Source organism: Tachypleus tridentatus, chromosome 11, assembly GCF_004210375.1.
Source record: "Tachypleus tridentatus isolate NWPU-2018 chromosome 11, ASM421037v1, whole genome shotgun sequence".
In the NCBI taxonomy this organism is placed as follows: domain Eukaryota; kingdom Metazoa; phylum Arthropoda; class Merostomata; order Xiphosura; family Limulidae; genus Tachypleus; species Tachypleus tridentatus.
This window is the reverse complement of record NC_134835.1, coordinates 93,671,616-93,685,572: the sequence shown is the minus strand read 5'-3', so window position 1 is coordinate 93,685,572 and position 13,957 is coordinate 93,671,616. Positions and strand designations below refer to the sequence as shown.

At 29.7% G+C, this 13,957-nt stretch overlaps 1 protein-coding gene across 10 annotated transcripts in view; it reads right to left on the bottom strand.

Annotated features, from left to right (window-relative positions):
- The window catches only part of LOC143232792 (uncharacterized), a 35,520-nt gene that overhangs the window by 18,194 nt on the left and 3,369 nt on the right, over positions 1–13,957 (bottom strand). For 9 of the 10 annotated variants that reach the window (XR_013017738.1, XR_013017741.1, XR_013017742.1 and 6 more), the window contains exon 3: positions 5,151–5,217. Coding sequence is in view for 4 of the 10 variants with exons in the window: in XM_076468651.1 (XP_076324766.1) it covers positions 5,151–5,217 (67 nt within the window). In the remaining 6 variants the exon portion in view is untranslated. Of the gene's footprint in view, positions 1–5,150; positions 5,218–8,446; positions 8,551–13,957 lie in introns of all 10 variants that reach the window. The other variant, XM_076468654.1, reaches the window with a different exon arrangement.

Here is a 13,957-nt window from a genome sequence, read left to right as displayed (position 1 = left end):
TGCTAGCATCACTAAACACAGATGCTACTCAGCAAGATTTTAAAATGTCAACAAAAGTTGGACATGTTGGAAAGAAAAGCTTGTAGATAAAGCTTGTGTTGAGGTTTGCACAAATCTACACAAAGAATATCTGCACTACAAATCGTTAATTTAGCAGTGTAAGACTAGAGGGAAGGCAGTTAATCATCACCACCCACAGACAATGAATAGTGGGGATTGACTGTTATATTATAATGCCACCATGGCTGAAATGAGCAAAACTGAAAAGTACTACCGAAGATCTTACAAAACAAATATTTCGTAGTTCATACTTGCACATGAACTAACATACTGAGGTTTTGTCATTGTTTTAATAATTCCTCTGGCATGCAAATTATAAAGATTTTCTTATGATTATTTTGGTGCATTCATGAAAAAATTCCAAGCTATATTAATTTCATTCTTGAAAATGCAAATGTGAAGAAACCCTTACATTATTTACAGCTGAACAGAAAACAAGAAACACCTTAAAAAATTACAAGTAATTAGATATCATATTTCATTTTAGTCATTAAGAAATCAAAGTAAAAAATAAATAAATAAACAACAAAACACGTACACACACATACACTTATATACACATACCACTATAAACACTGATTTAATCCATATCATCTTGAATAAAGCCATAAAAAGTGCATTTTACACAACTAGAAAGAGGTAAATTTCACATCCCTAACATTTCTTATTTATGTCACCTACCAGGTTAAAGATCATGATGCACACAAGGTTCAACAGTGCAGCAGTGACTGAGGTAGTGAGAGATACCATGCTGGTAAGTGTCTGATTGCCACTCAATGTGAAGTATAGAATAGTTTCAATGGGTATTCTGTAGAAAATCACACCATTCCACAGCAACAAGAGCTAAAGAATAAAAACAAAGAATCACTGCATCGAGAGCTAGTGTAACACAGAATATATAAATTTAAAATAGTTTCAGGGAACTTAAAAAAAAACAACACACTTTGCTGTAGCAAACAATAACTGCAGACTGGCAGTTAAAGTACAGATTTATTTGCACAGCTGGGATTGTTTGTCCTTTTACAGAGTGGTTCACTAAGTCTTTACCTAGATTTTCTAGGCAGCTAAATGTTTTGTGGGATATGATAAAACAAAAACCATGAAACCTGCAACTGATCAAAAAACTCTAAAGTTATGCTTTTTTGTGGTATCTTAACCCATTTTAAAATCACTAAAAATGAGGAATTTCACAATTTTTTGTTTGTCAACGTTTGGGACGTGTACAAAAATATCTTTGTACCAGATACCATGTAAGTTGGTTAAAATATGAGTAAATGATCAACAAATATCTCTAAATTATGCTTTTATCAGATCTCTTACAAAAAAAAAAGAAGAAAAAGGATTCCAAATGGACAAATGTAGCTATTTTAGTTTGTCATTGTATTGAGCTCATTAATATTTACATTTGTGCCAGCTGTCTTCCAGACTGCTGTAAATATAACCACACATGAGCCCAAAATATTTATTTTTGGGTTGTTTGACATCTGACCCCTTAAAAAAGCCTAAATAAAAAAAATTAAAATACTGACTGTACATATTGACCAAAGTATGGCCCTACCAAGTTTCAAGATAATCTGCCAAGATATGTAGGTATGGAAGTTGACTGAAAAGGGCTTGGATGAAGATGAAACAACAAAAAAACTATATCTCTCACATGAAGTAAAAAATGTATCTCAAGATAGTTGGTATGGATATTAAAACACTCTTTGTTAACCTGAAGTTAAACATTATTGTCTAATTTATTTTAATAAAAGTTTTAATACCCATACCATGCATCTTGAAATACACTACACCTCTCTGTGGAGATATAATTATGATAAATAACTGTCTGGAATGCTATATTGCAGACAATTGGAAAATGGATTCACTGAAAATAATAAAAAATCATCCCAAGTTTATAAAGTACATTTTTTAAAAACAATTTTACTTTAAACATAGAACCTAAAATCACTGACCATGAAGTTATAAAAGTCATCTTAATTTAAGAATGCAGCCTTACTCTAAAACAGTACCACCTGTGGTACAAGGATATCTCTTTGAGTGATCTCTAATCATTTGGGCAAAAAAACCTTTGAAAGTAGACTCATTCTTGAAACACCACTGAAAACCTACTTGATCAGATCATTTTTATTCATCTTATTGTTACACAAAACTACAGCAAAATCGACTGAGCATATTTTGAACCACAACATAGACAGATATGCTATATGGAATGCTGTGGATCTCCATGACTTACTTAAAAATTAATTATTTTTCAATGAAAGATGCTTTATGTGGTTAGAAGAACATAACAGATGCAATGTTGTTCTGAGTGGCTGCTGTGGACTCAGATTAAACAAGTTTACACAAAACCTTGATAAATAATTACTTCAAAAGACACAAATCTTTATTTAAGATGTTTTAAACACACTTGTTTTAATTGAAAGGGCTGTTTTTCTACTGGAATAATTTTATACGTGCCTAGTCATGTCTCACTCTGAACACATATTTTCTCATTGCTGTGCATTAAAAAAGTCAACATAGCAGATAATGAAAACAAGGTATTTAAAATTCACAAATAGGGATCACAAAAAAATGTAAGCAAACAAAACTGTAGATCTATTGCTGACAGCTTACTCAAGCAGCAAATCACCATTTTGATTCCACTATAAAATTATTCCAAATGATATTTATTGTGTTACAGGGCTTCACTGAGATTTCTGCAAGAAACTGACAGTACTTTTAAACTGACTTCCCAATCCTTAATTATGTCATGCTGTGAAATTTTCTAAGTCCTTCATTTTTAGCCATCAAAAAATCCAGTGTTTTACTAGTATGTGCATTCTACTACAGCTTGTGCATTCCCTAGTGTTTTTATTGGAAACAGCCACAACAAAATTAAGGGATTCTGACGTTGCATATTGTTATTCAAGCCACTGTTGTTCATCATTACTCAAGTTTATTTCCCTGACAATAAATCACCAAATGATTACCATAACAGATGTCACTATTCAATATCACATCAGTGATTCATTCTACTGTTTTTGTACTTCGCAGAAGTCACAAGTACTTTCAGTATTTATTACCACTGCATATATCACTCTTTCATATAACTATTGCAATTTTAAACAGGTAGTGGTAGTAAATGTAATTGCTATCAAAGTAAGCATGTTACTGTGTCTGTTTATGTTGCATGAACCTTTGCTGTATTATCTTAAAAAAAACATTATTCCATTATGATGAGATTCCTGATGGAAGCTAGTCATTAAATTTGTGATCATACAACCTTTGCTTTCACAATGGTCCTTTGAGAATAACTTTACAGTTTGTTTGTACCAGTAAATACGTTTATTCTCTTTTGCATATTTGTTAGTTATTTTTAATATGTGGTGGATGAGTGGAACATAAAGCAGAAACAACAGTATACTGTTAAAAAATATGTAACATTCAACAGAATTCACATGCACTTGTCAAGTTTAGAATATATTCTCTATAAATGAATATAAAGAAAAAACTCAAGTAACAATATAATTAAAACTCATTCTATACTATCAGAAAAATAGAGAAACAACATGAATCAAAATGCAAAGACTGTATTGTCAAGCCTACAGCTACAGAAGTAAATAAATACAGCTGGAAGTAATGTCTGTATTATTTTCTTAAGCTATAATTCTCTCTTTTAACTCCATGCCTACAGTACTTATCAATTTTACTGGGGATAAAATAGTTTGTTTACTTTTCAAGAGTTGTCAGCTTGAAAATACAATTTTTTATATCTTGATTCAACTTTTCTGATGATCCTTACACCCCTTCCCAAATTAATAATTTTTAATAATAATATACACATACACATACGTACGTATTCCTGTATATAGATAAGTTTCTCATTCCACCAAACACTGTTACTGTGTTAAATAAAGTCTTCATTACCTATTGAACCTATTTCTAAACTTCATTGTTCTCAAAATTGGTTCTTCTTTAAATCTGAAATCTTAAATATTCACATAGCTTTAGTGTACACACCTATATACTTCAAATTAATTCATAAATAAATACTCACAAGTAGTAACACCATATACCAAGAAAATATGGTGCACGGGACTCATCTCTTCCAAATAGAAACACATGGTTCATTTACCTGTCACAGAAGCATTTAGAAAAACACATCAGTAAAAAACTAACTAATAAATTTTCATAAGTTGTAAGAAATAAAGTTCAAACACGAGGCCTTAGAAAAAGAACCAGAACTGATAAAAAAACTGTTGTAATATTCCTTCTGAAGTTCAATTTACATTATTTTCGAAGAGGATAATAAAACCACAACTTTGCTATTCGAACATCTAACCTGTTTGTTTGTTTTTTAAAAAGAGGGATAAAATTTAATGAACTTTAAATGATTTGCTTTGTTTTGAATTTAGCGCAAAGCTACACGAGGGCTATCTCCGCTAGTCGTCCCTAATTTAGCAGTATAAGACTAGACGGAAGGCAGCTAGTAATCACCATCCACTGCTAACACTTAGGGTACTCTTTTAAGAACAAATAATGGGATTGACCTTCACATTATAATTACCTGGCAGCCAGGTCAGGAACTTTAAGTGAGAATATTTCAAACAAGCATAAAAGTTGACATTTTAAACTCTCAATCTCAAACAATGTTCCATAAAGATCTTTTAAACTTTTATTATTAACATCTATTTTTTATACTTTGCTATCTTTTAAACTACATGTAGTTCATTTATACTGAACTATTTTATCACCCTTTTTAAATTAAACCTTTGAAGACCATTTACCCAAAATAACTGAATTTTTCAAGAATAAGGCATTATTTTAAGTTTAATCATTTTCAATTATTTTAAGAAAGAATTCATACAAAACATACATAGCTTGTAAATTTTGTTTGACAGAGTATATTTAGTTACAGTTTTGTTGTAAATCCAACACCAAACACTTTTACTGTCATCATAAAACTTACAATCTGATAATCAGCTACAACACTGTAAAATCATCATTAAAAAAAAGACAAAACTAGACAAATGGTGCGAAAAACTGGACAAAAAATCAGATTTTTTGTTTTGATGTTTATTATAAATTGATAATAGTGATGTTCTTACCCCTGTAATAAAGTTTCCTTTTTTTTACTGTTGATAATTGAGCTAAATATTCTGGCCTTAGATGTTCCTGGTGATATAAAAACAAACCACATCATGATCAACAGTTCAGGTAAGACATCATATCTGTGTGTTAAGAAATTAACATTTTTTTTAAACATGTATTTTTTGAGAAACTTTCTCAAAAGAATACCTCTAGGGAACATTCAAACATTATTTTAATGAGCCAAAGTTTGGAAAGATGTTTAAAGGGAAATACTAGAGAGTAGCCATACATATCATACTGGAAACAAGCAAAGTTAAAATTCCTGAGCACCAAATCAAGGCAGGAAAACAAGGTCATTAATCCTCTCACATCACATGCGAGATTTCAGTTATGGAAGTTTGAAGTCTTAAATGTGAAGCAAATTTGATGTGCTTTATGTTGGTTTGAAATTAAGGCCATTTCAAGTATTGCAGATATACAATGTTGGACGTTATTATGTTTTTTGCTATGGGCATCCATTACTACACATCTCATGAGGAGTTTCTTTGTGAGTTACTTTCCGAAAATTCAGGTCCTTTGTAAAGGTCAGTTTTATATTACTAGATATGGTAACATGAGCACACATGCACCGGGTCATTGTAACTTCTATACTGTTATCCAGGCACAGTCGAAAGAACAATATAATAAAATAATAAAGATATATACACACACACACACAGAGGGCGGACAAGAAAAGTGGACCTGTTGAAAATGCTGTTAATTTGTTATATATTTTAATAGATAACAGAAAAATGTGTAAAATTCACTTCAAGAGATCTATTCAAACATGATATCAAATAAATTAACAACATTTTCAAGGGAGGGGCACTTTTTTGTGCTCCTTTTGTATATAAATGTATAATGTTATCAAATTTAAACTATTTTATATGTGTTATAATTATAATTATATATGTGTTATAATGTGTTATTCTAGAATGAAAAAAGGCATTATTTATAGTGGTCAAATCTATCAAGTCCATGCAGAGTTTCATAAGTAAAAATAACAGACAAAACATTAAGTTTTTTTCTTTACAAAAATGTTTGATAATTATCTGGAGGTTATAAAAACTTTGTATGTGAAATTTGAACATTTTCTGATGCATACAAGTATTTTTAATCTTAAAATCAAAATTACTATGCATGTTGGATAGTCAACATGCAAAAAGAAAATAGGCACAAGAAAAGCATTACTTTAAAAAGTATTAAAACTGAATAAGAAAAGATTTGATATTTTGTGTATGAAAGCTCTAACAGAGTCTGAAGAAGAGAATATTATTTATTCCTCTTCAGCTTTAATGTGTAAATCTATATAATACTGACCCCAGAGTGACATAAAAACAGCAAGAAATACAGCAGCAACATTGTCGAAAAGATGAGTTATTTTTGCAAAAGTGAACGTCTGGCCTAATCTTCCTTTAATCTTATTTAAAATATTTTAAGGTAAATTAATGGTTCAAAACATATCAACCAATAAAAATTAATGGTTCCAATTATTATTATTTGCAATTATTCCAGATACAAATGGCTTGTGTGAAAATAATTAATTAGCTAAACACTGATTAATTAGTCCAGTTGATTAATCACATACCACTTTCCATCAATCACATAGCTCTAAGTAACTGATTTATCTGAGGTATAAGTTTATCTTTTTTCTCCCCCTTATTCATACCTGTGAGCATCACCCAACAAGGTAAAGCACCCATACAGAAAACACAACACTCCTACTAATGAAGCTGAAATCAGCATACAGGTGTAAAATCCAAGCCAAGCAAAGTACAGGCCAATCTTAACTCCAAAATACTCCCAGACAAAATTGACAGGAACAAACACTGAAGTGATTTGTATCAAACAAAATATAGTGGATACAATAACTAATGAGATACTCCAAAAAATCAATCCTTATGAATTTATTTTTTATAAAGATTTGTCTCAATTTTAAACTCTGACTAGTATGAGAGCAAGGTGATTTTCATGCTAAAATTAATAAAATTTATATAACTTTAATATTTCAGTTTCCAAATTTCATTTGCAGTGCTTCTAGAATCTTCTAATTCAATATCAAGTTATTTATGGTAAAAATTTACATGTTATGCATTATTTTCTCTACCCTTACACCACATGAGCTTAGGCCATTGTAACCACATCAAAAAAAAATATGAAATAACATTTTTCCTTTCTAAAATCCCTGCAAATTACAATAGAAGCTTATCATTATTTATCCTGACTATTGTCAGGCTTGTGTCAGTTAAATATGACAACTTTCTATATACTAAGCCTATGTAACAAGCTAGGAATCACCTTGTATACACTTAGTTCAAATTACAGCATAAAATTATGTAACACACACGATCTTCATATGTATATACAAATATTGCAAATAAATTAATCTATTTCTTCATTTATATTTTCTCATGTCACCTAATAAGTTTTTTTTTTTTTACTTTTATAACAAACAAAATATATACATATAAAATAACAAAAATCTAGTACTTAATTGTGAATGCTGTAATTTCTTTTGTTGTCAAAAACTTTAAGTGTTGAAAGATGCTAACCCAAATTTTCACTGGGCTGTTTTTGATTATTTTCCCAAATTATTTATTAATTTCAAATATATACTTTAGAGCACAAACAGTAATAAACACAAAGCATACAATGTTCTATAATTATTACAATTTAACTGGTTTTCTAACCAAACATTGTGCATTAAAACAATTTCCTATAACATTATGTTATGCATTAGGAAAATCTGCAAGTCTGAAATTGTATTCAATCACAGTCAATGAAATACAAGTGAAAAGACTACCTAAGTTCAGCAACTTGGAACAAACAAGTGCCATCACGTGATACAGAAATGACTAAGACGTTACAAATTAACATATTTTACTTTTGAAATTCTGATATTAAAACTATATTACATAATACAAACATTTCATTAACTACATACCTATACTATTAGATCTACATCTATTTTAATTATTACCACATCTTTATAGAATTTTATAGCTCAATGAAAATAATACATTAGCAACACGAGAGAATTCTCTACCTCCTATCATGACTGACTCTCCTTATATATAATTATTGTATTTGGAATGATCTCTTTCAAAACACAACCAGTACGAATAAATTACCAACTGCGACTCTAAACATGACATACAAATATAAGATGTTTTTTTGGTAATTTCAATCTTTAGGCAATGCTCAAAACTTTTATCAAGTTCTTTTTATATTAAATAAATAAATTCTGTCGAGGTAATTAATTATTAACACTCACTTGATGTCATCAAGAGGTTTTTTTTTATATATTGTCGAAAATGAAGCCCAGTTGTTTATTAACCATTTCCGAGGAGCTTTTTCATCTGAAGAATCACATTCCCCCTAATAATACCTCAAACTGAATTATCAACATAACTATTATTTTACTGTCACAAATTCATCAGGTCATAAACCTGATATTATACACACTCGCTGTACAAATAACTGTGAACAATACTTTTAACATATGAAAAATTGTACTTTCACAATACTTTATCAGCATCAAGCACACTTGAAAAGACGAATCCAATAAGTTAACTGAAAGGAAAGGCACCTTCATACACATTATCATTGTGAAAAAAAATAGAAGAAAAACATGGTATAAATACATAAGGCATGAAATATTTAAATATAAAAAATGTAGAGAGTGATTGCAATGACTTTTATTCATCACTATATATCATATAATATATTGGAACCACGTATCACACGTAACAAACCCAAGCACACACGTCAAGTACTTCAGGGTTGCCAGTGACTAATTTTTTTTAGTAGTTTAGGAAGCATATAACCATATTATTATTTACCAAATTTTCATTTTCTTATTTTGATGAAATAAGGTTTCATTATACTGTTCTGCTGAACCATTGAAAACAGGATTCAAAATTAAAGCTTACAGAGAAATAAAAGAAACTCATTGGATTGCTAATCTAAATACTGTTCAACCTTTTGGACTTCATCTAGAACCTGGAATCGATGATCTTCATTCACTGATTTCATCTTTGTCAAAAAAATTATTTTTTTTCTTTCCTTATTTCTCCTTCTATCGTGAAAGCTGAATTTAGTAAAACATACTATTTAAGATAATTTTTTATAAACTGATTAATTTTTTTTTTCAAACTGTCTCCAGGTGTCACCTTTACTTCACTAAATGCTTAAGTATAGTTTTAAATACACACATATTCAGCCATTTCTAAAGTAAAATATTCCTAACACCTTTTCGCATACATTCTCTTACACTGGAAATGAGACATTTACACCAGAACATAGAGAAATAGACATTTCTTCTCGAAAACCAGATGACCTTCCTGATGTTACTAAACTACCTTATTTGTATATCACTCATTTGATTACACCACCATTTCCTATTTGTAACTGAAGAAAGGTCCACCTTCAAAAAGTGCTCAAATTACGAGGTTTGTATTAATGTCTATCAAGACATCTTCAACCTACATGTTTTTTACAACATCTTGAATGACATGTTGTATATTGTCTAAATAAAAAAGCACACACACCTACAATACTTATAGTGGGTAAGAGCAGAATTAACTCACTTCTTTCCAAACTGTTTATTATCAATAGACTCTATATGTATTGTATCACAACACATAACATCACGTTTTTGCCTGTTATAATGCTAACTATATAGGACTGACCTAAACATTAGGGAAAGTTGCTTACTTTCTACATAAAATATAGAGTGGACCATAGCTGAAATTATTTGAATTAACTGTGCATTGATTTCCATTTCTGTGTGATTGTATCAGGAATAACCAGGGTTACAGGGATTTATTCATTTCTATTAAGACTTCTCAAACTCGCAAGTTTTTCTAACACCATAATTATATTGTTCTCATAACGTCTTTAAACAGGAGACAGTGGTTTCTACGTACAGGCAGTAAAACCATAAAATTAAAACAAGAGTATGGGAAAATGCCAAGTTGAAACTTTGAAGAAAATAGGAAACCTAGTATTCAGAGAGGGAAAAACACATTTGTTCATTCTATTTCACATTTTTCAGTTTCTCATTTCACTGCACATTGGTAATTTCATTACTCTTAGTACTAGGCTTGAAAAAATAGTAGATAAAATATAAAGTTTTGCCAGTAAAATAGCTTTGAAAAGAAGAATGTTTTTTTACTTTTAAGCATGGAAACTTTCACTCAGACTGATTCATTTAAGGCTTTGGAAATTCACAGACAGATCTTTATGGGAAATATTTTAATAGAAATATTGATTACTTGTGTACAATACAGTTATGGCTACTGAAAGCTTCACAATTTTCATAGATGAATGTGTCATAAATTAGTACTTACAGCTTCACATGAGCAGGTGTTTCCCTATGGAAACATAGGGTGTTAATATTATTTATCACTATTAATTTTTATATTTATGAATATTATTCAGCACTATTAAATTTTAGGACTAAAACTTAATCCACTTGAAAATTACAAGATATTATCAAGTGTTAATAAGAAAAGGTAGCCAACTGATCAATCGGTACATTCTAATAATTATAGCTTCTTGTTTTCTGTGTATTACTTATGAATATTACATAGTTCTAGTCAGTTTGCTAAAAAAAAGTATATTCATTAACTGTTCACATCATGTGATAAATAACAGAACTTCTAGTACACACTAACAGTCTTATGTCAAACTACGTTAAAAAATACAAGTCCCTATATTTAAATTGTGAAGCTTAATATGACAGAAAAGTTCAGATGAACGTTCCATCTTGGGATTTTATATATACACGAGAAAACAAATCAGCAGCTGGTCTGTGCAAGGTCAAAACTAAATATAATGATGATAAGTGTGAAGCATTATAACCCAAAGGGTATTTTAAGATGCAGATATTTAAATGTTAGCCCTAAAAATACACTGTGACTTTTAATTAACAGATTTCAAAACATTATTGCTACGAAAATTTTGAAGGCTATCTGTGCTAGATGTCCCTAATTTAAACTAGAGGGAAGGCTGCTAGTCATCACTGCCCAATATTAACTCTTGAGCTACTCTTTTACCAATGGATTGACTGTTACACTATAATGTTACACTATGAAGGTGAAAGGCAAGCATATTTGGTGTGACAAGAATTTAAATCTGCAACCTTCAGACTGTGATTCAAGTGCCCTGACTATACTGGACTATATAATTTAAGGATATATAAGTAAATGAAAAAGGTAAGCTATGCAAATTTCAGATTCTTACTTGTGATTATGTTTAGCTCGTGTTTCTATCTTAAAGAAAATTTTAGTAGTTCCTGTTAGTAAATCCTAACATGGTAGAGAAAAGTTACATCTTACAACCTTTGTTACGTTACTTTTCACAATTTAGAAGTTAAAACTGATTGGTCAAAATATAAAAGTGAACTAGAAACTAAATTTATTAAAATAGACTCTTCATCAAAGTGTTTAATTCATTTTTGTGTACAACATGGGAGGCGGTTGTGGCACGAGCACTTTGAATCACCCACAGCAGAAATCACAGCAAGAGTTTACTCGTAATTTATGAAAGCTAATTTCTACTCAAAACTGAAATTGTATCACCACTTATATATGATGGTATTTTGTGTAAAACTTTATTATAAGTAAACAATACAGAAGAAATTAGTACAAAAAATATCAAATTTAGAAATAAACATGTTCTTTATAGCATGAGATATTATAACGTTTATAATTAGTTACTTTTAGCACCTCTCTAAAAAAGCTAACTACACGCATTTTAATTATTATAAACTCATCACTAAATGTTATCATTTTAAAATGCAAGGAAAACATATAAGCATGATACATAAAAGAATTTCATATTTTATACAATTAATTCAAAAATTCAGTTTTTGCTTCCAGATTATCTAATGACTCAGTTCATAATAAAGAAATTTATTTTCAAAAAGTATAAATTTAGCATATGAATTTTTTTGAGTAATTCTGATGTACAGTAAATTATGCAGAAAGGAAATTAAATACAATAAATCTCAAATAGCATTATTTCTACCAGGTTCCTTGACCAACTGGTAAATAAATCAATCTTGAACACTTTACATATTCCCTTCTTTCTCTCATGGTTTGACTCTAACATTTAAATATTAGGGTGTATTACAGGATGGCTGATATGGGTATTAACAATTTTATTAATATAAAATATCAATTTCTGATCCATTAAATTTTATACAACTTTCAGCCAATTCCAACTATTTGAAGAAACAAATCTCATCATAACTACTATTTAATCCTGAGCACTTTAGAAAGTGGACCTTTGTCTTCAGAAGAAAACATTCACAGATAAAAAGTGGTCACATTATATGGTTATTATTTTTGTCCAGTCTTCTTGAACCTACGTGTTTTTTTTGAAATCGTTATAGCTGTATGAATAGTGTATTTCAGTTTCTACTCGTACACTAGTCTAATATTTACATAGGAAGCTTTAAAACATGCATATACGACGATACTGATTAATTCTTGTGAATTATTTAGCTAGATAAGCTATAAAACTATCTAAACAATAAATGTGTAACACAGGTGGTCATCCAATCCACCATTTCTCTCTGGGGCTTAATCTGAAAGAAGATTTGTGCATCTATACAGTAATTGTTTGTTTGAAGCTCTGTATTGAAGAAAGTATTAAAACCAGGTTTCTAGTACTGTAAGCCTGCAGATATAAAGAAATATAACAATTACAAAAAGGTGTAATGCATGTCACATGAAAGTTAGTGAATGCATTAGTTCTCTTTCTATTGTAAATGTAATATATGAAGGGCTTTAAATATAAAGTACAAGCAAAAACACCTATGATCTCTCTTTCTCTAAACAGACAGTCATGCCATACAATGATTTTCGTGCACGTTACTGGTAAGGTAGAGTAGTGGATATTGTTATTCATCTTTGATGTAAACCTTTTCAGTTAAACTCACGTCCTTTCCAATAATAAAAAAAAAAAGTCCAACAGTTGCAGCTAAGTGACACTGACTATTTTCTCTCTAGTCTGTCACTTCAAAATAATGGATGGCTAATCCAAATAGTTCTCAAGCAGATTTTCACCATATTAATAAATAGTCTAGTGTTTAACAACACATTCTGAACTTTTGCTTTACTTAAAAAGCAAAGGATATCTTAATCTGAAGTGACGAAAAACAAAACATTTTCAACAAATGTAATTTACATACAAATCATCCTATTTTTAATAATCTGATCAACCTGGTATTGGGTATAGTTAAACAAGATGTAGTCTAATGCAATATATAACCACATGGTGTTTGTGCTGTATTAAAAAAAACAATTTGTAAACTACTAAATTTATTTGAAAATTTTAATGTTACTGATGTTTAAAGTTTCCAAGTTTAGACTAAGAAAAGATTATTCACCATTACATAACTAAGATAAAAAGCATCAAATGGAATAAGAAATACTTAAAAATAAAGATAGTTGTAAATACAGACGTAAATGTAAGAGAAAAATCTAGAAAAATTGCATGAACAATTGTCATATTTACTATAAGGAAATTAATACATTATATTTATAAACAAAGTTATACCTACAAAAACTGATATTAGCAAAGATGCAGCTTTCTACCAAAGTACCGAAATGCATGTACATTTTATTTCCTAATTGCACAAAATACCTCCTCATACATTACAAATTTCATCCTGTTACTACTGTTCAACAGAGCCAACTAATGAAAACTACAAAATCTTCATTTCTACTTAAATACAGAAGAAATTAGTACAAAAAATATCAAATAAACATATTCT